Here is a 26336-nt window from a genome sequence, read left to right on the forward strand (position 1 = left end):
TAAAAACTGAAAGGACACAACTGAAGTATTAACTTGCTGTTTAGTTTTTAAATTGTAAGTAAAGGACATAGAATACAATTTCTGTAAGGGCTGTGGGTAATTTTTAGTTTAATGTTTTAGTTCTAAAATGAGCATGTACACTAATGGTGTTTATTTGAGTGTGAATTCTCAGGTGCTGTTCTATCTTGGTGCTGATTTTGGGAGTTAGGCTCTACACCGGCCTCCCAGGGCAACTCTTTGCCCATTTCCACCTCACCTAGTACTGTTCTCCATAAGGCACCAGAAAGAAGTGAATCAAGTGCAACTCCTAAGAACCACGAGATGTTTGGGTGAGATGTTAAACCGAGGCCCTGTCTGCCCTCTCAGGTGGTGTAAACGATCCCACAGCCACTATTGGAAGAAGAGCAGGGGAGTTCTCCCCGGTGTCCTGGGGCCAATATTTATCCCTCAAACAACATCACTAAAAACAGATGACCTGGTCATTATCACATTGCTGTTTGTGGGATCTTGCTGTGTGCAATTTGGCTGCCTCGTTTCCTACATTACAACAGTGACTACACTTCAAAAAAGTACTTAATTGGCTGTAAAACATTTTGGGAGGTCCTGAGGTGGTGAAAGGGGCTGGAGAAATGTGCCTTTCTTTCTATGGAGAAGTGGCTTTCCAGCCCAAGGGAGGTTGACGAGTTTATAGTAATAATTGCAGTCATGGTGAGAGAATTGTGTGTTTATAGGTTTGTGCAAAACCCGTTATTCTTGTATCGGGAATAGAAAATGTAATTTTGGACACATTGCCTACTCCCAACTTGTAGTTAAAGGGAATACGTTGTTGCATGTGAAATACCCAGAGCTTATGTTCCCAGAGCAGCTGAAGTACACACTAGTACAGGACAGGCTGATCCAGTTACAGGCTTTCTCTGCAATTGCAGAGGGCTCACCGTCTCTCATCTCTTCCACCCCCCTCCCCTTCACAAAGTTTTAATGGAATCTGTCGATGGACTCCTCCTGTCTATCAACAGCAGCTTTGCATGTGGCAGTGAGCTCATTAAGGGATTGACTTAAAGACTAGCCTGGATATGGGGGGGGATGGGTGGGGCAGACTGACTGGCTGGCTGGCTGGCTGGCTAGTCGGTACAGCCCGGCTTCACTTGTGGCTATTTTGGTACAGGGAGGAGGGGGGAGGAGAGAGAAGGAGGGCCTTTGATTTGTCATAATGCAGGAGTAAGTGCAACACTCTGCAGAGGATAAGAGAGAAGGTTTCTTCCTTCCCTCTTTGGAGAATAACTTTGAATGGAGATAAAAGAGCTGCCTCCTGGTCGTTGGCCGTGGTGAGGTACACAAGGTGGATCAGGCCGTCTCACCATCAGCGCACGTGACATTTAGCGGGACTGCTAGTCCCTGCTCCTCCAGTTATCTGTCTTGCTTCTACTCAGCTGCTCTTTCTCCATGATCTGCTGAGAAGTCCCGACAGCCCCTGACAATTCTCTCTGTATCGTGCCTCTTTTACATCTTTTTTTTAAATGCAGGTTTCTAGTTTCCCTCCCTTGTTAATCGTAAAGAGATGGGCAGGTGAGCTGACAGTCACGTCCTGTCCACAGCATCTTTCTGTTGACATTTTTTTTTAAAACCTTTTTTATTTACTCTTTGGATACGGAGCAACGGGGGAAAAAACCAAACTAACTGGAGTGAAGGAGGCAAACTTCCTGTAGTTGTGAGCTTTGCGTGCGTCCAAACCCACAGGAGGAGATGGAACAAGGGAAGGAAGGTATGTTGGCAGACCTGTCTGTGCAGCGTTTGCAGACAGGAGCTGAGCTGAAGTTTTGCAGCCTTGATGGTGTTCAGTGTTTAGAGATTCCACCTTTGAAATTGTCTCCCCCTTGTGTGTATTTTACTTTGGTTTAAAAGTTCAGTCCAATTCTCTTTGAATCTGTTAATTGACTGACTGTAATGCAGCGTGAGTGCTGTACTTCCTGAAGGAGCTAGTTCTGACTCACACCAAGTTGCTGGTTGGTGGATTTTGAATGAATGAAAATGACCTGAAGTCACCTGTCGGGTACTCGGGAAAGAGATGCTGCAGTGATCGGCTGGCAGCTCACAGTCTGCATGGTACTGTCAGTCTACCTTTCATCCGCTCAATACCACTGGATGAAGTGATACAACTCTTGGTTTAAAAGTGCCCAAGTTTGGAGAGCCAGCCTAGAGTTGCATCTCTTGCATCATATGCCGTGGAGTGGTGGGGGCATAGGATTTCCCCACCTAACCTGCAGACTGTCCTAAGGAAGGAGCCATACTGAGTGTGAGATGGGGTGCCTAGGTACAGGGTGCATGAACGTGTTGTAACGGAGTGGGACAGGGAAGGTGTGTGATATTTAGGCAGAGATTCTTTTTAAATGTAACAAAGATGGGAGAAGTGGGGTGGGGAGGGAAAGTGTAAATGTTTTAAATTGCAGCTTGTTTAGTGATTGCAAAAGGCATCTTTGTGTGTGTGGAGAACAATGAAAGCTACTTCAAGCTTTCTATATTTTACAACTTGAGATCTCAGCATACGTAGAGTAACACTTCACCTGACGAAGGAGCAAAGCTCCGAAAACTTGTGATTTCAAATAAAGCTGTTGGACTATAACCTGGTGGTTGTGCGTCTCCTTACATACGTAGAGTAAAGCTGCCACATCCTACCCCAGTCTCATTACTTCCTGTTGTCCACAGGCGGTTCAGTCACCTGTTTAGACTGCATACCTTGTCTGCCATTCTCAAAGGAGGGAGTGTTAACTGTGTGCGTATGCGATAGATTGTACGTAACGCAGCACACTGGGTATGTCCACAGATATCAAAGTAAAAGTGAGGGACGCAGTAAGATGTGGCAAGGTACATGACAGTACAGAGTGAGGCTGAGGTCAAGAGAATCTCAAAGAGACGATGCAACACTCGGGGGCTCAGTCAGAGCAAGTTATGTGTGCGGACTGAGGTCGTGATTCTCACCTGTGATTGGCTTTACAAGCCCGTTCCACACGCACAAGAGACGCAAACCAGACTCATCCTGAGAGATAACACAGTGGTCATTGAAATGGTGTGTCAGCTGTTACCCCGTTAATATTGAGCGATTAAAGATGTGATAGAAAATTGGCACAGGTGCTGTTAGTGTGAGCATACTTTCAGGCCCCAGCACGAACTATGGGATGGTCGTTGACAGGCAGCCATGCCGTATTCTCCAATTGTGGGGAGTGTTGCACAGTGGGGCTCTATAGGAGCACCTTCCTCACACTGCTGGGACTGAAAACCATTTCTGTCGTCATTATTGCTTTTGCAGGGCACAGCACGGCACAATGGGAATGTGACCAAGATCAAATCAGAAAATAAAACCTCTGGTGCACAAACGTTCGCAGAGGTCGAGTATCATTCGAGTGCTGCAGCCTTACTCATAGGAACAAAAATAACTCCATTCACGGAATAGAATTCATATTGCATTATGACTGGAACAACGTGTTCTGTAGGATACTCTGTGTGAACTTCCAACTGGACTGTAATATGTGGACTGTAATGGGATCAGTACTGTACCCCAGTGTTATACAGTGACAGACCTGTACCCACCAGTACTGTACCCCAGTGTTATACAGTGACAGACCTGTACCCCAGTGTTATACAGTGACAGACCTGTACCCACCAGTACTGTACCCCAGTGTTATACAGTGACAGACCTGTACCCACCTGTACTGTACCCCAGTGTTATACAGTGACAGACCTGTACCCACCTGTACTGTACCCCAGTGTTATACAGTGACAGACCTGTACCCACCTGTACTGTACCCCAGTGTTATACAGTGACAGACCTGTACCCACCTGTACTGTACCCCAGTGTTATACAGTGACAGACCTGTACCCACCAGTACTGTACCCCAGTGTTATACAGTGACAGACCTGTACCCACCAGTACTGTACCCCAGTGTTATACAGTGACAGACCTGTACCCCCCAGTACTGTACCCCAGTGTTATACAGTGACAGACCTGTACCCACCAGTACTGTACCCCAGTGTTATACAGTGACAGACCTGTACCCACCTGTACTGTACCCCAGTGTTATACAGTGACAGACCTGTACCCACCTGTACTGTACCCGAGTGTTATACAGTGACAGACCTGTACCCACCTGTACTGTACCCCAGTGTTATACAGTGACAGACCTGTACCCACCAGTACTGTACCCCAGTGTTATACAGTGACAGACCTGTACCCACCAGTACTGTACCCCAGTGTTATACAGTGACAGACCTGTACCCCCCAGTACTGTACCCCAGTGTTATACAGTGACAGACCTGTACCCACCAGTACTGTACCCCAGTGTTATACAGTGACAGACCTGTACCCACCTGTACTGTACCCCAGTGTTATACAGTGACAGACCTGTACCCACCAGTACTGTACCCCAGTGTTATACAGTGACAGACCTGTACCCACCAGTACTGTACCCCAGTGTTATACAGCGACAGACCTGTACCCACCAGTACTGTACCCCAGTGTTATACAGTGACAGACCTGTACCCACCAGTACTGTACCCCAGTATTATAGTGACAGACCTGTACCCACCAGTACTGTACCCATGTTATACAGTGACAGACCTGTACCCACCAGTCCTGTACCCCAGTGTTATACAGTGACGGACCTGTACCCACCAGTTCTGTACCCATGTTATACAGTGACAGACCTGTACCCACCAGTACTGTACCCCAGTGTTATACAGTGACAGACCTGTACCCACAAGTACTGTACCCCAGTGTTATACAGTGACAGACCTGTACCCACCAGTTCTGTACCCCAGTGTTATACAGTGACAGACCTGTACCCACCAGTACTGTACCCCAGTGTTATACAGTGACAGACCTGTCCCCACCAGTACTGTACCCCCAGTGTTATACAGCGACAGACCTGTACCCACCAGTACTGTACCTCTGTGTTATACAGTGACAGACCTGTACCCACCAGTTCTGTACCCATGTTATACAGTGACAGACCTGTACCCACCTGTACTGTACCCCTGTTATACAGTGACAGACCTGTACCCACCAGTACTGTACCCCAGTGTTATACAGTGACAGACCTGTACCCACCAGTACTGTACCCCAGTGTTATACAGTGACAGACCTGTACCCACCAGTACTGTACCTCTGTGTTATACAGTGACAGACCTGTACCCACCAGTTCTGTACCCATGTTATACAGTGACAGACCTGTACCCACCTGTACTGTACCCCTGTTATACAGTGACAGACCTGTACCCACCAGTACTGTACCCCAGTGTTATACAGTGACAGACCTGTACCCACCTGTACTGTACCCCTGTTATACAGTGACAGACCTGTACCCACCAGTACTGTACCCCAGTGTTATACAGTGACAGACCTGTACCCACCAGTACTGTACCCCAGTGTTATACAGTAACAGACCTGTACCCACCAGTACTGTACCCCAGTGTTATACAGTGACACACCTGTACCCACCAGTACTGTACCCCAGTGTTATACAGCGACAGACCTGTACCCACCAGTACTGTACCCCAGTGTTATACAGTGACAGACCTGTGCCCACCAGTACTGTACCCCTGTTATACAGTAACAGACCTGTACCCACCAGTACTGTACCCCAGTGTTAAACAGTGACAGACCTGTACCCACCAGTACTGTACCCCAGTGTTATACAGTGATAGACCTGTACCCACCAGTACTGTACCCCAGTGTTATACAGTGATAGACCTGTACCCACCAGTACTGTACCCCTGTTATACAGTAACAGACCTGTACCCACCAGTACTGTGCCCCAGTGTTATACAGTGACAGACCTGTACCCACCAGTACTGTACCCCTGTTATACAGTAACAGACCTGTACCCACCAGTACTGTACCCCAGTGTTAAACAGTAACAGACCTGTACCCATGAGTACTGTACCCCAGTGTTATACAGTGACAGACCTGTACCCACCAGTACTGTACCCCAGTGTTATACAGTGACAGACCTGTACCCACCAGTACTGTACCCCAGTGTTATACAGTGACAGACCTGTACCCACCAGTACTGTACCCCAGTGTTAAACAGTAACAGACCTGTACCCACCAGTACTGTACCCCAGTGTTATACAGTGACAGACCTGTACCCACCAGTACTGTACCCCAGTGTTATACAGTGACAGACCTGTACCCACCAGTACTGTACCCCAGTGTTATACAGTGACAGACCTGTACCCATGAGTACTGTACCCCTATATTACACAATTGCCTCTTTCACTCTCCCTCAACGCCACCCCTCCCCCCCCCCGACCCCGACATGGCCAAATACCTTGGCTGAAACTTGCTATCTTGGCTCACTCATGAACAGTGGCCACTTGGGTGAGGTACTGGAAGATGGCTGGTACCTGTAGAACCGGGAGGAGGAGGAGGAGGAGGAGGAGGTGTATTCGAGGCCCTCCCGGTGTGCTCGGTCTAACCTTGTCCTGCATTTCTGTTTTTCAGACAACCAGTTCAGGATGTCGATCCTGGAGCGTCTGGAGCAGATGGAGAAGCGAATGGCCGAGATGACTGCTTCAACCCAGCAGCAGAAAGGGGCAGCGGGAGACAAGATGCACATCCAGGTAGTGTAGCATAGTCCCCGTCTGCACAACCTGTGACCGTCACTAAGCTCAGTTGTGAAGAGTGAAGTATGTTAGAGTGGAAATGTTGAAACAGTGACATTTCTGTACAGTACAGTTGGATCTGACAGCGCTGTGTATTGAGGGTTTAAACCCATCGTTGTACTGAATCAGTAAATAATTTGCTGTTCCTGATCATAGGAAACGCATTCATCCCTCGGGCCTGCTTTGCCATTCTATTATATCACGGCTGATCTGATCCTTAACTCCATTTACCCGCCTTTGCTCCGTATCCCTCGGTCCCCTTACCCAACAAAAATCTATCGATCTCAGTCTTGAAAATTTCAGTTGACCCCCAGCCTCCTCAGCCTTTTGGGGGAAGAGAGTTCCAGATTCCCACTGCCCATTGTGTGAAAAGGTGCTTCCTGATTTCACTCCTGAATGGTCTAGGTCTCATTTTAAGATTGCGCCCTCTTGCTCTGCATTCCCTCGCCAACAGAAATAGTTTCTCTATCTACCCTATTGAATTTTAAACACCTCGATTAGATCACCCCTCAACCTTGTTAACTCAAGGGAATACAAGAAAAGTTTATAGAATCATAGAATCTTACAGCGCAGAAGGAGGCCATTCGGCCCATCGTGCCTGTGCTGGCTCTATGAAAGAGCTATCCAATTAATCCCACTCCCCTGCTTTTTCCCCATAGCCCTGCAAATTCCCCCTTCAAGTATTTATCCAATTCCCTTTTGAAAGTTATTATTGAATCTGCTTCCACTGCCCTTTCAGGCAGCGCATTCCAGATCAGAAAAATTCCATTAAAAAAATTCTCCTCATCTCCCCTCTGGTTCTTTTGCCAATTACCTTAAATCTGTGTCCTCTGGTTACCGACCCTCCTGCTCACTGGAAACAGTTTCTCCTTATTTACTCCATTAAAACCCTTTATGATTTTGAAGACCTTTATTAAATCTCCCCTTAACCTTCTCTATTCTAAGGAGAACAATCCCAGCTTCTCCAGTCTCTCCACATAACTGAAGTCCCACATCCCTGGGACCATTCTTGTAAATCTCCTCCGCACCCTCTCCAAGGCCTTGACATCCTTCCTAAAGTGTGGGGCCCAGAATGGGACACAATACTCCAGCTGAGGCCTAACCAGTGATTTATAAAGGTTTAACATAATTTCCTTGCTTTTGTACTCTATGCCTCTATTAATAAAGCCAGGGACCCCGTATGGTTTTTTAACAACATTCTCATCATGTCTTGCCACCTTCAAAGATTTGCGTAGGTACACCCCCAGATCTCCCTGTTCCTGCACCCCCTTCAAAATCGTACATTTAGTTTATATTGCCTCTCATTCTTCTTACCAAAATGCATCACTTCACACTTTTCTGTGTTAAATTTAATCTGCTATGTGTCTGCCCATTTCACCAGAGAGAAAGGGATGGACTGAGTAATTACAGGCCAGTCAACCCAACTTTGGTAGTGGGCAAATTATTGGAAACAATTCTGAGGGACAGTATTAATCGTCATTTAGAAAGGCACGGATTAATCATGGACCATCAGCATGGATTTGTTACGGGAAGGTTGTGCCTGACTAACTTGATTGACCCTCCTTGTTACCTCCTCAAAAAATTCAATGAGGGTTGTGCATTTGATGTAGTCTACATGGATTTTAGCAAGGCTTTTGACAAGGTCCCACATGGCAGACTGGTCAGAAAAGTAAAAGCCCATGGGATCCAAGGGAAAGTGGCAAATTGGATCCAAAATTGGCTCAGTGGCAGGAAGCAAAGGGTAATGGTTGACAAGTGTTTTTGTGACTGGAAGGCTGTTTCCAGGGGGTCCGCAGGGCTCAGTACTGGGTCCCTTGCTTTTTGTGGTATATATCAATGATTTAGAAGTTTGCAGATGATACAAAAATTGGCCATGTGGTTGATAGTGAGGAGGAAAGCTGTAGACTGCAGGAAGATATCAATGGACTGGTCAGGTGGGCAGAAAAGTGACAAATGGAATTCAATCCAGAGAAGTGTGAGGAAATGCATTTGGGGAGGGCAAACAAGGCAAGGGAGTACTCAATAAATGGGAGGATACTGAGAGGTGTAGAGGAAGTGAGGGACCTTGGAGTGCATGTCCACAGATCCCTGAAGGTAGCAGGACAGGTGGTTAAGAAGGCATACGGGATACTTTCCTTTATTAGCTGAGGCACAGAATATAAGAGCAGGGAGGTTATACTAGAACTGTATAAAACACTGGTTAGGCCTCAGCTTGAGTACTGTGTACAGTTCTGGTCACCACATTACAGGAAAGGTGTGATTGCACTGGAGAGCGTGCAGAGGAGATTTACGAGGTTGTTGCCAGGACTGGAGAATTTTAGCTATGGGAAAAGATTGGATAGGCTGGGGTTGGTTTTTTTGGAACAGAGGAGGCTGAGAGGCGATTTAATTGAGGTGTATAAAATTATGAGGTGCCTAGATAGAGGGGATAGGACGGACATGGATGTGATGGGCAGAATGGCCTCCTCCTGTGCCATACATTTTCTATGATTCTAGGACCTATATCCTTTAGCTGAGAGGTCAATAACCAGGGGGCAGAGATTTAAAGTGACTAGTAGGAGGATTAGAGGGGAGCTGAGGAGAAATGTTTTCACCCAGAGGGTGGTGGGGGGTCTGGAACTCACTGCCTGAGAGGGTGGGAGAGGCAGAAACCCTCATCGCATTTAAAAAGTACCTGGATGTGCACCTGAAGTGCTGTAACCCACAGGGCTACGGACCGAGTGCTGGAAAGTGGGATTAGGCTGGGTGGCTCATTTTCAGCTGGCACAGACACGATGGGCCAAATGGCCTCCTTTTGTAAATTTCTATGATTCCCCAGTCTGTCTCTGTCCTCCTGAAGTCTGTTACTATTCTCCACATTGTTTACTACATTTCTGTGTTTCGTGTCATCTGCAAACTTTGAAATTATACCCTGTATTCCCAAGTCCAGGTCATTAATATATATCAAGAAGAGCAGTGGTCCTAATACTGACCCCTGGGGATCACCACTGTATACTCCCCTCCAGTCTGAAAAATATCCTGTCCTCATAATTTAACCCTTTTAGCCCTGGTACCATTCTGGTGAATCTGCGCTGCACCCCTTCCACAGGCAATATATCCTTCCTGAACTAAACACATTACTCCAGATGGAGTTTGACCAAGACTTTATACAACTGAAGCATCACTTCCTCCCCTTTGAGGTAAAGGCAATATTCCCTTAGCCTTTTTGATTACTTTTTGTACCTGTGCACTGGCTTTTAGAGATTTGTGTACATGGACACACAAATCCCTTTGCTCCTCCACAATTCCTAGTCTCTCGCCATTAAGAAAATATTCCGATTTGTCTTTCTCGGTTCCAGAGTGGATGACCTCCCACTTCCCCACGTTGAACTCTATTTGCCATAGTTTTGCCCACTCACTGAATCTATGTATCTTTGTAACTACCTGCTCCCATCTTAACAATTTACGGTGCGTCCTACCTTAGTGTCATCTGCAAACTTAGATATACAACTCTATTCCTTCATCCGAGTCATTAATCAATATGGTGAGAAGCTGAGGCCGTAGTACAGATCCCTGGGGAACAGCACTGGTCATGTCCTGCCATTCAGAGAACAAACCCTTTATTCCTAATTTCTGTCCAAGCCATGTCACAAGGGTCCCTCCAATTCCGTGCACTTTCATTTTTGTTAACCTTTTCAGAGGAACCTTATCAGATGCCCTCTGTGTCCTCCTTGCTCTGTATATAATTAACCAGTGTTAAGCTTATATAAATAGCAACTGCTGTTGACCAGCCAAGAGTCTGAAACCTGCATCCTGGGAGATTTGCAGCTTCATAAAATGTTATCTGTACCATTTAGTGTTTATATGTCTTGATGTGGCCACCCCTTAATCACCATCTTTCTAGACTGAAAGTCCAGGTTTAATTGGCAGTCTGTGCTGAGTTCGCTGATCACAGCCTGGCTGCTAGTACCAGCGCTGCAATTAACCTCAGTGTCCTTGGGCTGGTGAGAAGTAAACAACCACTGTCCTGGGTACGATCTAATGACCCCTGCTGGAACCTTTGAGTGTGGAGGTCTGGTGAGGACAAGATGGGCTTTGGCTGTGACCTCCTTGTCCTTGAATGACCTATTGACGCTCACGATCTACGCTCAGTCATGAAGAATAGGCACCTGGGTGAGTATTGGATTGTACCTGGACCTCGGGGAACTTGTACCTCGCATGGGTCAGCGGAGGGGAGAATATTGGCATCAGCGAGCCACTGCTGCCTGATTTATCTGGTCTGCTCTTTGACTCTTCTGCTTCATGGGCCTTGGCCATTCACTTCAGCTGCTCGATTTGAAGAATAGCTCACACCTGATGCACCGACCGGTACTCTTTGCTGATGTGGAAATAGGCGAGTCTGAAACTTCCAGGTGCCTCTATTTGTGAAGGGGTCAGTGTTGCTTCACCTTGGATTGCACTAAACAACCATGATGTTAATCGGGGGATGTGACGACATTAATACAATCAAGTGTTGCCATGGAGTTGATGCCATAACCCACTTAGTGATCAGACTGTCCTGAGACCTGAGCCGTGCTGGTTGTATTAATAGTGTCCAGGCCTCACATTTCACTTGTGAACATTAAATAGAATCTGTTTAAATCCTGAGATCAAGTGCCAAAGAGTGAGCCACATCCTGACGTGCTTTACTGTGACTTCCCAATGTTGGTGTGTGAACACTCCCTCTCAGCACAGGCAGTTCCTCCTCCGAATTACTGATTTTCTGAGGAAGACAGTACACAATGAATACTATTGATGTAGCAGAAGTAGTATTGCATAGAAATAGCAGCACGGAAACAGGCCATTCGGCCCAACCAGCCCGTGTTGTCTATCCTCCACACCAGCAGTGTCCTAATGCCATGGCCCTACCCTGTTCCCATATCCCTTTATTTCCTTTTCCTTCACCCATTTATCTAACCCGCTCTTGAATGTTGACATGGTCACTAGATTGATTCCTGGGATGAGAGGAGGGATTGAGTAGAATGGGCCTGTACTCTCTGGAGTTTAGAAGAATGAGAGGTGATCTCATTGAAACATATAAGATTCTGAGGGGGCTTGACAGGGTAGATGCTGAGAGGTTGTCTTCCCTGGCTGGAGAGTCTAGAACTAGGGGACATAGTCTCAGGATAAGGGGTCGGTCATTTAGGACTGAGATGAGGAGGAATTTCTTCACTCAGAGGGCTGTGGTTCCTCAATCGTTGAGTATATTCAAGGCTGAAATCGATAGATTTTTTGGACGCTAATGGAATCAAGGGATATGGGGATCGGGCGGGAAAGTGGAGTTGAGGTGGAAGATCAGCCATGATCTGATTGAATGGGGGAGCAGGCTTGAGGGGCCAATTAGCCTACTCTTGCTCCTATTTCTTATGTTCTAACTGTAGTGAATTCCACAGCCTCACAATTCTCTGTATTAAAAGAAGATTCCCTGCTCTCTGTCCGAAATCTCATACATTTAATCCTATATCAATGTCCACTTCTTCTAAACTCCTCAAGCTCTGGAAACAATTTGTTTCTATCTACTCTGTCCCATCCCCATATAATTCCAAATCACACAGTAACCTTCTTTGTTCTGACAAAAACAGCCCCAATTTCACAAGTCTTTCTTCATATCAACTAACTTGATAGAGTTTTTTGATGAGGTAATAGAGAGGGTCAATGAGGGCAATGCAGTTGATGTATATACGGACTTTCAAAAGGCGTTGATAAAGTGCCGCATTACAGTCTTGTCATCAAGATTGAAGCCCATGGAATAAAGGGGGCAGTAGTAGTATATATTTCTAGATATTAAAGGCATCAAGGGATATGGGGATGGTGCAGGAAAATGGCCCTGAGGTAGAAGATCAGCCAAGATCCCTGGAAATAGTGGATGCATTGGTGATCATCTTCCAAAATTCTATAGACTCTGGAACAGTTCCTACAGATTGGAGGGTGGCAAATGTAACCCCACTATTTAAAAAAGGAGGGAGAGAAAAAACAGGGAACTACAGACCAGTCAGCTTAACATCAGTAGTGGAAAAAATGGTAGAGTCTATTATAAAAGATGTGATTACAGAACACTTGGAGGGCATTAACGGGATTGGACAAAGTCAGCATGGGTTTATGAAAGGGAAATCATACTTAACAAGTCTACTGGAGTTTTTTGAGGATGTAACTAGTAGAATAGATAGGGGAGAACCGGTGGATGTGGTGTATTTGGATTTTCCGAAGGCTTTTGATAAGGTCCCACACAAGAGGTTAGTGTGCAAAATTAAAGCACATGGGATTGGGGGGAATATACTGGCATGGATTGAGAATTGATTGACAGACAGGAAACAAAGAGTAGGAATAAATGGGTCTTTTTCTGGGTGGCAGGTAGTGACTAGTGGGGTATCGCAGGGATCAGTGCTTGGGCCCCAGCTATTCACAATATATATCAATGATTTGGATGAGGGAACTAAATGTAACATTTCCAAGTTTGCAGACGACACAAAGCTGGGGTGGAATGTGAGCAGTGAGGAGGATGCAAAGAGACTCCAATGTGATTTAGACAAGTTGGGTGAGTGGGCAAGAACATGGCAGATGCAGTATAACGTGGATAAATGTGAGGTTATCCACTTTGGTTGTAAAAACAGAAAGGCAGATTATTATCTGAATGGTGATAGATTGGGAAAAGGGGAGGTGCAACGAGACCTGGGTGTCCTTGTACACCAGTCGCTGAAAGCGAGCATTCAGGTGCAACAAACAGTTAGGAAGGCGAATGGTATGTTGGCCTTCATTGCAAGAGGGTTTGAGTACAGGAACAGGGATGTCTTTCTGCAGTTATACAGGGCCTTGGTGAGACCACATCTGGAGTATTGTGTGCAGTTTTGGTCTCCTTATCTGAGGACGGATGTCCTTGGCATGGAGGGAGTGCAACGAAGGTTTACCAGACTGATTCCTGGGATGGCAGGACTGACGTATGAGGAGAGATTGGGTCGACTAGGCCTATATTCACTGGAGTTTAGAAGAATGAGAGGTGATCTCATTGAAACATATAAAATTCTAACAGGACTAGACAGACCAGATGCAGGGAGGATGTTCCAGGTGGCTGGGGAGTCCAGAACTAGGGGTCACAGCCTCAGGATACGGGGTATGCCATTTAGAACCGAGATGAGGAGAAATTTCTTCACTCAGAGGGTGGTGAACCTGTGGAATTCTCTACCACAGAAGACTGTGGAGGCCAAGTCATTAAATATATTCAAGAAGGAGATAGATATATTTCTTAATGGTAAAGGGATCAAGGGATATGGGGAAAAAGCAGGAACAGGGTACTGAGTTAGACGATCAGCCATGATCATTTTGAATGGCGGAGCAGGCCTGAAGGGCCGAATGGCCTACTCTTGCTCCTATTTTCTATGTTTCTATGTAAGGTCTTGTTGAATGGCGGAGCAGGCTTAAGAGGCCGGATGGCTTACTCCTGCTCCTATTTCTTATGTTCTTATGGATATAAAATTGGCTAAGTAACAGGAAGCAGAGAGTAGTGATGACCTGTTGTTTTTCGGACTGGAGGGAGGTGTACAGTGGTGTTCCCCAGGGGTCAGTGCTGGGACCACTGCTTTTCTTGATATATATTAATGACTTGGACTTGGGTGTACAGGGCACAATTTCCAAATTTGCAGATGGCACAAAACTTGGAAGTGTAGTGAACAGTGAGGAGGATAGTGATAGACTTCAAGAGGATATAGACAGGCTGGTGGAATGGGCGGACATGTAGCAGATGAAATTTAACGCAGAAAAATGCAAAGTGATACATTTCGGTAGGTAGAACGAGGAGAGACAATATAAACTTGAGGGCACAACTCTAAAAGGGGTACAGGAACAGAGAGATCTGGGGATGTATGTGCACAAATCGTTGAAGGTGGCAGGGCAGGTTGAGAAAGCGATTTTAAAGAAAAGGCATACGGGTTCCTGGGCTTTATAAATAGAGCCATAGAGTACAAAAGCGAGGAAGTCATGATGAACCTTTATAAAACACTGGTTCGACCACAACTGGGGTATTGTGTCTAGTTCTGGGCACCGCATTTTAGGAAGGATGTGAAGGCCTTAGAGAGGGTGCAGAAAAGATTTTCTAGAATGATTTCGGGGATGAGGGACTTTAGTTACGTGGATAGACTGGAGAAGCTGGGATTGTTCTCCTTGGAACAGAGAAGATTGAGAGGAGATTTGATCGAGGTATTTAAAATCATGAAGGGTCTGGACAGAGTAGATAGAGAGAAACTGTTCCCATTGGCGGAAGGGTCAAGAACCAAAGGACATAGATTTAAGGTGATTGGCAAAAGAACATGAGGAAAAATTTATTTACACAGAGAGTGGTTAGGATCTGGAATGCACTGCCCGAGGGGGTGGTGGAGGCAGATTCAATCATGGTCTTCAAAAGGGAACTGGATAAGTACTTGAAAGGAAAATATTTGCAGGGCTACGGGGACAGGGCGGGGGAGTGGGACTAACTGGATTGGTCTTGCAGAGAGCCAGCGCAGATTCAATGGGCTGAATGGCCCCCTTCTGTGCTGTAACTGTTCTATGATTCTGTGTTTGTATTCCCTCAGACCAGGCAGCGTCTTAGTAAATCTGCACTGTACCCTCTCCTTTGCCTCAATATCCTTCCTATGATGTGGAGCCCAAACTGCACACAGTCCTCTAACTGTGATCTCACTAAGGTTTTATGTAGATTCATCATTATATCTCGACTCTTATATTCCATATCTCTTGCCATAAAGCCCAGGATTCCATAAGCTTTTTATGGCCTTATCCACTTGAGGGGCTGCTTTTAATTTTCATGACCCTGAACCCCCAAATCCCTCTGCTCCTCAACATCCCTCAGCTTTCCCCCATTCAAAGTGTAATTATTGCTTAAATTTACCATCTCACACTGACTGACATCTGACAGTCTTTTTGCCCATTCCACCTTCTTATCAATGTCCCCTTAAAGTTTCCTTTGATCCTTAGAATCTTTTTACAATGCCTCCTATTTTCGTGTCATCTGCAGATTTGGAGCCCACTCCCTCTAGCCCTATATCCATATCATTGATGTATACAGTGAACAGAACGGGTCCCAGAACAGAACCCTGTGGGACACCACTACCCACTTCCACCCACTGAGAAACTGCCCGTAACTCCCACTCTTTTTTCCTCCCTTCCATCCAGCTTTTAATCCAATTTGCTAACTTTCCCCTAATTCCATACCCGTGTATTTTACATGGAATTTGCAGCACAGAAGGAGGCCATTTGGCCCATCGTGTCAGTGCTGACTTTATGCTACAGCAATTTAAAACTAATCCCATTGCCCCACTCTCCCTATAGCCCTGTATCTTCTTCTGCTTCAAATATTTGTTCAATTTCCCCTTAATAGATGCAGTGGTTTCTGCTCCAACCCCTCCCTGTGACCAATCATTCCGTCCCCCAACCCCTCCCTGTGACCAATCATTCCATTCCCCCAACCCCTCCCTGTGACCAATCATTCCGTCCCCCAACCCCTCCCTGTGACCAATCATTCCGTCCCCCAACCCCTCCCTGTGACCAATCATTCCGTCCCCCCAACCCCTCCCTGTGACCAATCATTCCATTCCCCCAACCCCTCCCTGTGACCAATCATTCCATTCCCCCAACCCCTCCCTGTGACCAATCATTCCATTCCCCCAACCCCTCCCTGTGACCAATCATTCCATTCCCCCAACCCCTCCCTGTGACCAATCATTCCGTCCCCAACCCCTCCCTGTGACCAATCATTCCGTCCCCCAACCCCTCCCCGTGACCAATCATTCCATTCCCCCAACCCCTCCCTGTGACCAATCATTCCGTCCCCCAACCCCTCCCTGTGACCAATCATTCCATTCCCCCAACCCCTCCCCGTGACCAATCATTCCGTCCCCAACCCCTCCCTGTGACCAATCATTCCGTCCCCAACCCCTCCCCGTGACCAATCATTCCATTCCCCCAACCCCTCCCTGTGACCAATCATTCCGTCCCCCAACCCCTCCCTGTGACCAATCATTCCGTCCCCCAACCCCTCCCTGTGACCAATCATTCCATTCCCCCAACCCCTCCCTGTGACCAATCATTCCGTCCCCAACCCCTCTCTGAGCAAAGATACTTCTCCACTTTCCTCACTCGTTGTAAATTGATGGCTGCTCATCTTTGACTCCCTATTCACTCCATCATAATCCATCTTAATCTCAAAAACCTCCTCTTAGCCTTCTCTGCTCCAGTGAAATAGTCCCGGTATCCCAAGTCTCTTCTCATACCTCTAGTTTCCCATCTCTGGCATCCACCTGGTGAATCTAAGCTGTACGCTCTCGATGACTCTAAATCGCTAAGATGTGAATAAGGTTGTAAATGTTTGCTTTGCCTTACAAGTCTTTGGATCAAAATGTCTGAGTGATTTCTTTGTACTCGTGGTGCATTCTCATGTGTGAAAGATAAGATAGAAGGCATGCAGGGAAAGTATATGTGTGAGATGGGACTGTGTCGTCTCTCGGTCTCCTCTAAAGGTAATCTTGTACATCTCGGGACTGCGGTGCTTAAAACGTGACCTGCACTGTTAGCAGTGAGCCGCCGTGGGAGTTTATAACTTGCTTGTGCGGGAAGATAGCTTGAGAAGCTCAGCGAGTGGATGGAAGAAGCAACTGGTTCGCCCTGAGCCAAATGAAAAGGGGAAAAAGTGAATGCAGTATAGCGACAGCTTTAAAATAACTCGGGGAATGACGTGCAACTTATGCCCACTTGACGTCACTGACACTTAACGCCTCGATCTTTGTTTCTATATTTGACTGTGCAAACAGGCTTTATGTGGAGCAGCAATTTAAACTTGTTTTGAGCCTCGCATTCTTGTTAATTTTAGATGTGCTGAAGCTATCTTGTGTGTCTGGGTGCCAGTTATATATTATCTCCCAGCTATTTATGGCAAGGTTGTTGAAGGAAGGTGATTAAGTCGAGGGTTTGCAAAGTGGGATTAATCTGACTGTTCCACTCCTGCCGGATACTGTGCCAAGAGAAAACATTTCCAGGGTGAAAAAATATGTTTGTGAGGCAACGTGGGTTTCATCTTTCTATCTGTGGCCAGTGGAAAACTTCAGACCTGCTTCCAGCTTCTCAAATAACATTCCACTCTCCTCTTTCTGTCTGTCCCCCCCCCCCCAAATCATCATCCTGCTGTCTGTTTCCCCCCCCAATCATCATCCTGCTGTCTGTTCCCCACCCCCCCAAATCATCATCCTGCTGTCTCTCCCCCCCCCCCCCCCATCATCATCCTGCTGTCTCTTCCCCCCCCCCATCATCATCCTGCTGTCTGTCCCCCCCCCCCCATCATCATCCTGCTGTCTGTCCCCCCCCATCATCATCCTGCTGTCTGTCCCCCCCCCCCATCATCATCCTGCTGTCTGTCCCCCCCCCCCCCCATCATCATCCTGCTGTCTGTCCCCCCCCCAATCATCATCCTGCTGTCTGTTCCCCCCCCCCAATCATCATCCTGCTGTCTGTTCCCCCCCCCCCGATCATCATCCTGCTGTCTGTCCCCCCCCCGATCATCATCCTGCTGTCTGTTCCCCCCCCCGATCATCATCCTGCTGTCTGTCCCCCCCCCCCCCAATCATCATCCTGCTGTCTGTCCCCCCCCCCAATCATCATCCTGCTGTCTGTCCCCCCCCCCCCCAATCATCATCCTGCTGTCTGTCCCCCCCCCCAATCATCATCCTGCTGTCTGTCCCCCCCCCAATCATCATCCTGCTGTCTGTCCCCCCCCCCAATCATCATCCTGCTGTCTGTTCCCCCCCCCCAATCATCATCCTGCTGTCTGTTCCCCCCCCCCCGATCATCATCCTGCTGTCTGTCCCCCCCCCAATCATCATCCTGCTGTCTGTCCCCCCCCCAATCATCATCCTGCTGTCTCTTCCCCCCCCCCAATCATCATCCTGCTGTCTCTTCCCCCCCCCCAATCATCATCCTGCTGTCTCTTCCCCCCCCCCAATCATCATCCTGCTGTCTCTTCCCCCCCCCAATCATCATCCTGCTGTCTCTTCCCCCCCCCCAATCATCATCCTGCTGTCTCTTCCCCCCCCCCCCAATCATCATCCTGCTGTCTCTTCCCCCCCCCCAATCATCATCCTGCTGTCTCTTCCCCCCCCCCAATCATCATCCTGCTGTCTCTTCCCCCCCCCCAATCATCATCCTGCTGTCTCTTCCCCCCCCCCCGATCATCATCCTGCTGTCTGTCCCCCCCCCCAATCATCATCCTGCTGTCTGTTCCCCCCCCAATCATCATCCTGCTGTCTCTTCCCCCCCCCCCAATCATCATCCTGCTGTCTCTTCCCCCCCCCCCCAATCATCATCCTGCTGTCTCTCCCCCCCCCCCCCCGATCATCATCCTGCTGTCTCTTCCCCCCCCCCCAATCATCATCCTGCTGTCTGTTCCCCCCCCCCCCGATCATCATCCTGCTGTCTGTCCCCCCCCCGATCATCATCCTGCTGTCTGTTCCCCCCCCCGATCATCATCCTGCTGTCTGTCCCCCCCCCCCCCCAATCATCATCCTGCTGTCTGTCCCCCCCCCAATCATCATCCTGCTGTCTGTCCCCCCCCCCGATCATCATCCTGCTGTCTGTCCCCCCCCCCCCCAATCATCATCCTGCTGTCTGTCCCCCCCCCCCCAATCATCATCCTGCTGTCTGTCCCCCCCCCAATCATCATCCTGCTGTCTGTTCCCCCCCCCGATCATCATCCTGCTGTCTGTCCCCCCCCCCCCCAATCATCATCCTGCTGTCTGTCCCCCCCCCAATCATCATCCTGCTGTCTGTCCCCCCCCCCCCCAATCATCATCCTGCTGTCTGTCCCCCCCCCGATCATCATCCTGCTGTCTGTCCCCCTCCAATCATCATCCTGCTGTCTGTCCCCCCCCCCGATCATCATCCTGCTGTCTGTCCCCCCCCCCCCCAATCATCATCCTGCTGTCTGTCCCCCCCCCAATCATCATCCTGCTGTCTGTCCCCCCCCCGATCATCATCCTGCTGTCTGTCCCCCCCCCCCCCAATCATCATCCTGCTGTCTGTCCCCCCCCCAATCATCATCCTGCTGTCTGTCCCCCCCCCCGATCATCATCCTGCTGTCTGTCCCCCCCCCCGATCATCATCCTGCTGTCTGTCCCCCCCCCCCCAATCATCATCCTGCTGTCTGTTTCTCTATCTCCATGTTGCCAGCTCCCTCTCTCATTTTGTTTCTTATTTTGTTTATCTGTTCTTCCTTTACTGCCTCTTTTTTTTTGGCTGTTTGCTGCTTTCCTGTTACAAGTTTGTGCGTGTGTGAGTCCGACCCTGTCAATCAGCTAAATGTCCCTGGCCTGAGCCCAGGGATTACTAAATCGTTCCTAAACATTGAGACCAATTCTGGCATCTGTTTGTTTATTGCACCACACGTGGCAGGAGTGGACCCACCAGTTCTGAAGGTTAATAAATTTTGCTGTTGCTGCAGTGGTTTCTAATCAGTTAGATCCCATCACTTGTCACCATTCAGAAGATTGTGTGGTAACGAGGGCCTTTGTACTTGTCCGCGTACCCATTCGTTCTTGTCATGATACCATTCTGATCAATATTTATCCCTCAAGCAACATCACTAAAACAGATTATCTGGTCATTTATCTCATTGCTGTTTGTGGGATCTTGCTGTGCGCAAATTGGCTGCCTCGTTTCCTACATTTCAACAGTGACTAAACTTCACAAAGTACTTCATTGTCTGTAAAGGGCTTTGGGATGTCCTGAGGTGGTGAAAGGGGTGATAGAAATGCAAGTCCTTTCTTTTCTTCTATGTGTTCTCTCACTATCTCCTGGAAAAATCCTGGAACTCCCTCCCTAACAGCACTGTGGGAGAACCTTCACCACACGGACTGCAGCGGTTCAAGAAGGCGGCTCACCACCACCTTCTCGAGGGCAATTAGGGATGGGCAATAAATGCCGGCCTCGCCAGCGACACCCACATCCCATGAACGAATTAAAAAAAAATAAGTGATGACTTTAAAATGTCTGCGTTCAGATTGTACTGTTAAGTGGAGACCCTTTGAAGCTAAGGCTGCATTTTCCACCCACATAGCGACCTCTCTGCCAACCTCGAGCAAATGCTCAGATCTGAGACCGTCAAATCAGGACGTACTGGGGCCCAGTGAACACTGCGCGTAGGGTATAAGGAGCCATAAAATGACGACACAGCCTTCGTTGTGTTAACCTCATCGTTTGTCACGTGCCATTGAGTTCCAGTTATGTGCTTCCGAAAGCAAATGATTCCTGTGTAAATCACAAACCAGTGGCCTTGATTATTACTCTTATCTGCATCAGGTGGGGCTGTGCTGTACCCTCACTACACCTGGCGATGTAAAGCTCTACAATTGTCAGTGTCCTAGAGACAGCAGCAAAAGAATCAGCCTAGGGGGGGGGGGTTCTGAAGCATTGCCTGATCTCGAGCTGCTGCTGCCATTTAGTTTTTTTTAATGTTGGTCCTTCCAGAAGGTGGCGCGTAAAACACTGTCTACACGGCTGGTCTCAGCACTGGGGCCCAGGGTTTCTGGGAGCTAAAGCATCAGCTCAGCTGGTTCTCGCTGCAGCCCCTGCACTGGGTAAAGGGTAGGCCTGAGACTCGGTTATGAAAGCTGGCCTGGGAGTGACATGTTCCTGCAGGGATTGTCTCTGACTGTAAAGAAGTGGCTTGTACATCAGAATCAGTTCTAGTAGCTGTATGTCTCCCCCCCCCCCCCCCCCCCCCACTAGAAACATAGGAACAGGAGGAGGCCATTCAGCCCCTCGAGCCTGTTCCGCCATTCAATTAGATCATGGCTGATCTGTATCTTAACTCCATTTATCCGACTTGGTTCCGTAACCCTTAATACCCTGGCCTAACAAAAATCTCTGAAGGCACTGAGAACTTGCTGGGGTACAGATCCATGGGTGCCCTCCAGTACCTCACACGAGTAGCCGTGCTGCTTGTGTGAGTCACGATGGTGAGCTTCCCTGGCTAATCCACCGTGGGGGCATCACAGGCGAGCACGACTTGATTTCCACGTGTGGAACGTGCCACGAGATAGCGATCAGGAGCAGGAGTCTTGCTGCTAGTCTCCACCCTAGCCTGGGGAGGCACGGGTCTATTGTAGTCTCCCGACTGCAGCGTTGCCTAAGACCTGGTAACAGCGGCCCTGAGACCCTGAGACTCTCCTGTTTATCTCAACCACTCTCCCTGTAAACCCGGTGAACCAGAGCGAGCTCTTTTGGTATCTCATTGATCCCTTTCTCTCCATGGGCTGTGACACCAGCACTGTGCAGATATCATCTTTCTAAGGGAATGAAAGCAGATTGCGTCAATGTGCCCAGACCTCACAAATATGTAATAAAGACAGAAAATGCTGGAAGCACTCAGCAGGTCAGGCAGCATCCGTGGAGAGAGAAAGAGAGTTAATGTTTCAGGTCGATGACCTTTCGTCAGACGCTGCCTGACCTGCTGAGTGTTTCCAGCATTCTCTGTTTTCATTTCAGATTTCCAGAGTCGGCAGTATTTTGTTTTTGCCTCATAAGCATGTATTGAGAATCCATTTCTCTCCCTCCATAGGCCTCTTCAGACTCGTTCGAGGAGCGAATCATTGCTGTCTGTGAGACGATGATGTCCGGCTCCTGCTGGCTCCAGTCTGAGCGCCTGATTCATGGCATCAGTTTCCGTGGGATGACACTCCTGCATCTCGCTGCTGCACAGGGATATGCGAGGCTCATAGAGACACTCATCAAATGGAGGCAAGCAAATCACTCACTCAGTACTGTAATATCAGTCCCCGTTACACACAGCACATCTCCCCCAGTACTGTAATATCAGTCCCCGTTACACACACCACACCTCCCTCAGTACTGTAATATCAGTCCCCGTTACACACACCACACCTCCCTCAGTACTGTAATATCAGTCCCCGTTACACACACCACATCTCCCTCAGTACTGTAATATCAGTCCCCGTTACACACACCACATCTCCCTCAGTACTGTAATATCAGTCCCCGTTACACACACCACATCTCCCTCAGTACTGTCATATCAGTCCCCGTTACACACACCACACCTCCCTCAGTACTGTAATATCAGTCCCCGTTACACACACCACATCTCCCTCAGTACTGTCATATCAGTCCCCGTTACACACACCACACCTCCCTCAGTACTGTAATATCAGTCTCCGTTACACACAGCACCTCTCCCCCAGTACTGTAATATCAGTCCCCGTTACACACAGCACCTCTCCCCCAGTACTGTAATATCAGTCCCCGTTACACACAGCACCTCTCCCCCAGTACTGTAATATCAGTCCCCGTTACACACAGCACCTCTCCCCCAGTACTGTAACATCAGTCCCCGTTACACACAGCACACCTCCCCCAGTACTGTAATATCAGTCCCCGTTACACACAGCACCTCTCCCCCAGTACTGTAATATCAGTCCCCGTTACACACAGCACCTCTCCCCCAGTACTGTAATATCAGTCCCAGTTGCACAAATGTCAGAAAGATTCGAGTTGACTCCAATTGGATATAGTGATATTTTATTAATTTCACACAAGAATCAACACATGCCAGTGTCTAAGCAAGTAGTTAACAGTGCAGAACAAGAACTATGTTACCCGTTCCGTCCTGGGTAGAAGGTGTGTCCGCTTCTCGCTCCTCTCACTACACTAACAAAGTCTCAGACGCCCCCCCCGCCCCCCCGCAACTTATACCCCAAACGAACCGAACTGCGGCAAAATCAACTATTTTCCCAAATACTCCCCAAATTTACCCAGTCGTATGGGCAACACGTACTTGTGCAGTCGGGGCAGTGCCTTGTGGCCCCTCCTTATCTCTCCTTACTCTGAGCACAATGTTTCTCAGTTTCTGCAGTTGATAAATCACCCGATAGGCTTTGAAGCTAACGGGAGTTCTAATTGAAGGAGTGGAGACACCATTGTGTTCTCCCTCCCTGCTAGTTTGCAATAACAGGATGCTCATAGCTGTTAGGCATCCTGTAACTGCAGTAAGTTCATTTAAGAGCAATCTGTTTGGTGACGCAGCAGTTCCAGCTAAAAACTTGACTATTTAACCCTTTCTAGCCTGGTTCCCCAAAATACGTTTTAAACCAATATTTCCTTACAAAAAACACATCTCCCCCAGTACTGTAATATCAATCCCAGTTACACCCAGCACATCTCCCCCAGTACTGTAATATCAATCCCAGTTACACCCAGCACATCTCCTCCAGTACTGTAATATCAATCCCAGTTACACCCAGCACATCTCCCCCAGTATTTGTAATATCAGTCCCAGTTACACACAGCACATCTCCCCCAGTATTTGTAATATCAGTCCCCGTTACGCACAGCACATCTCCCCCAGTATTTGTAATATCAGTCCCAGTTACACACAGCACATCTCCCCCAGTACTGTAATATCAGCCCCCGTTACGCACAGCACATCTCCCCCAGTACTGTAATATCAGCCCCAATTAGATATGGGGACGGTGCCGGAGGACTGGATAATTGCAAATGTTACACCCCTGTTTAAAAAAGGGGAGAGGGATAAACCTGGTAACTACAGGCCAGTCAACCTAACGTCGGTGGTGGGTAAGCTTTTAGAGGCAATAATCCGGTACAAAATTTATTTTGGCACTTGGAACAGTATGCGCCTATAAATGAAAGTCAGCATGGATTTGTTAAAGAAAGATCGTGTTTGACGGACTTAGTTGAGTTCTTTAATGAAGTAACGGAGAGGGTTGATGAGGGTAGAACGGTTGATGTGTATATGGACTTTTTATGTGATAAGATACCACATAATAGGCTTGTTAGCAAAATTAAAGCCCATGGGATTAAAGGGACAGTGGCAGCGTGGATACAAAACTGGCTCAGAGACAGAAAGCAGAGAGCAGTGGTGAACAGTTGTTTTTCAGACTGGAGGGAAGTTTACAGTGGTGTTCCCCAGGGGTCAGTATTAGGACCACTGCTCTTTTTGATATATATTAATGACCTGGACTAGAGTATAGAGGGTATAATTTCAAAGTTAGCAGATGACACGAAACTCAGAAATGTAGTAAACAATGTGGAGGATAGTAACAGACTTCAGGAGGATAGAGACAGACTGGTGAAATGGGCAGACACGTGGCAGATGAAATTTATCGCAGAGAAATGTGAAGTGATGCATTTTGGTAGGAAGAATGAGGAGAAGCAATATAAACTAAATGGTACAATTTTAAAGGGGGTGCAGGAACAGAGAGACCTGGGGGTGAATGTACACAAATCTTTGAAGGTTGCAGAACAAGTTGAGCAGGCTGTTAAAAAAGCATATGGGATCCTGGGCTTTATTAATAGAGGCATAGAGTACAAAAGCAAAGAAGTTATGCTAAACCTTTATATAACACTGGTTAGGCCTCAATTGGAGTATTGTGTTCAATTCTGGGCACCGCACTTTAGGAAGGATGTGAAGGCCTTGGAGAGGGTGCAGAGGAGATTTACTAGAATGGTACCAGGGATGAGGGACTTCAGTTATGTGGAGAGACTGGAGAAGCTGGGATTGTTCTCCTTAGAGCAGAGAAGGTTAAGGGGAGATTTAATAGAGGTGTTCAAAATCATGAGGGGTTTTGATAGAGTAAATAAGGAGAAACTGTTTCCAGTGGCAGGAGGGTCGGTAACCAGAGGACACAGATTTAAGGTGATCGGCAAAAGAGCCAGAGGGGGAGATGAGGAAACATTTTTTTTTACGCAGCGAGTTGTTACAATCTGGAATGCGCTGCCTGAAAGGGCGGTGGAAGCAGATTCAATAATAACTTTCAAAAGGGAATTAAATAAACACTTGAAGGGAAAAATTTACAGGGCTATGGAGAAAGAGCAGGGGAATGGGACTAATTGGATAGCTCTTTCAAAGAGCCGGCACAGGCATGATGGGCCGAACGGCCTCCTCCTGTGCTGTATCTGCTATGATACTATGATTGTAGCCACAGTGTACAGGACATGGTTTCCATTAGTGAAATATGTCACAGTAACACACTTGGTGTTTAGAGTCAGTGATTATTACACCATATATAACTGGTCTGTCACTTGTTTTGAAACATTGCAGGACAGTGAATGCTGAAAGTTTGGATCTAGAGCAGGAGGTGGATCCCCTGAATGTCGATCATTTCTCGTGTACACCTCTGGTGAGTTGAGTACATTACCACAAATGTTTCTGCTGTCATTTATTTTATTTTGTGCATAGAATACAGATTAGTGGGTGTAGGTCTCCTGCCCCAGGAGTGCTGTACAGATTAGAAGGCTGTCAGTTCGATCCCTGCCCTCTGCTACCACAGCCAGACAAGAGTTGGTCTCAGGACCCCAGTGATTCTGTTGTTGATCACTATCCAGTGACCCTCGCTGGAAACTCCGTGTGTGGACATCCAGCGAGATTGGGCATCAGGAGTCCCCCAGCCTTCAACCCAGCTAGCTGAATACTCAGGTGGCACCTACTGGCCTGACGTGAAGAATGGTACTAGAGGGAGGCTGGTGCCTGTGGAACCTGGAGGAGGGGAAATACCAACCTAATCGGGAATCTATAGCAAATATCAGTCACCAAACATCCACAACAACAATGTGCATTTATATAGCGCCTTTAATGTAGTAAAACGTCCCAAGGT

General features: G+C 47.7%; 1 protein-coding gene across 1 annotated transcript in view; it reads left to right on the plus strand.

The window, feature by feature from the left end:
• Positions 1 to 26336, plus strand: part of LOC137302556 (calmodulin-binding transcription activator 2-like) — a 137210-nt gene that overhangs the window by 84776 nt on the left and 26098 nt on the right. Inside the window, exons 11-13 of the mRNA XM_067972298.1 lie at positions 6497 to 6615; positions 22268 to 22446; positions 25784 to 25862. Coding sequence (XP_067828399.1) covers positions 6497 to 6615; positions 22268 to 22446; positions 25784 to 25862 — 377 coding nt within the window. The remainder of the gene's footprint in view (positions 1 to 6496; positions 6616 to 22267; positions 22447 to 25783; positions 25863 to 26336) is intronic.

The sequence above is a fragment of the Heptranchias perlo genome, chromosome 35 (assembly GCF_035084215.1).
Source record: "Heptranchias perlo isolate sHepPer1 chromosome 35, sHepPer1.hap1, whole genome shotgun sequence".
NCBI lineage: Eukaryota > Metazoa > Chordata > Chondrichthyes > Hexanchiformes > Hexanchidae > Heptranchias > Heptranchias perlo.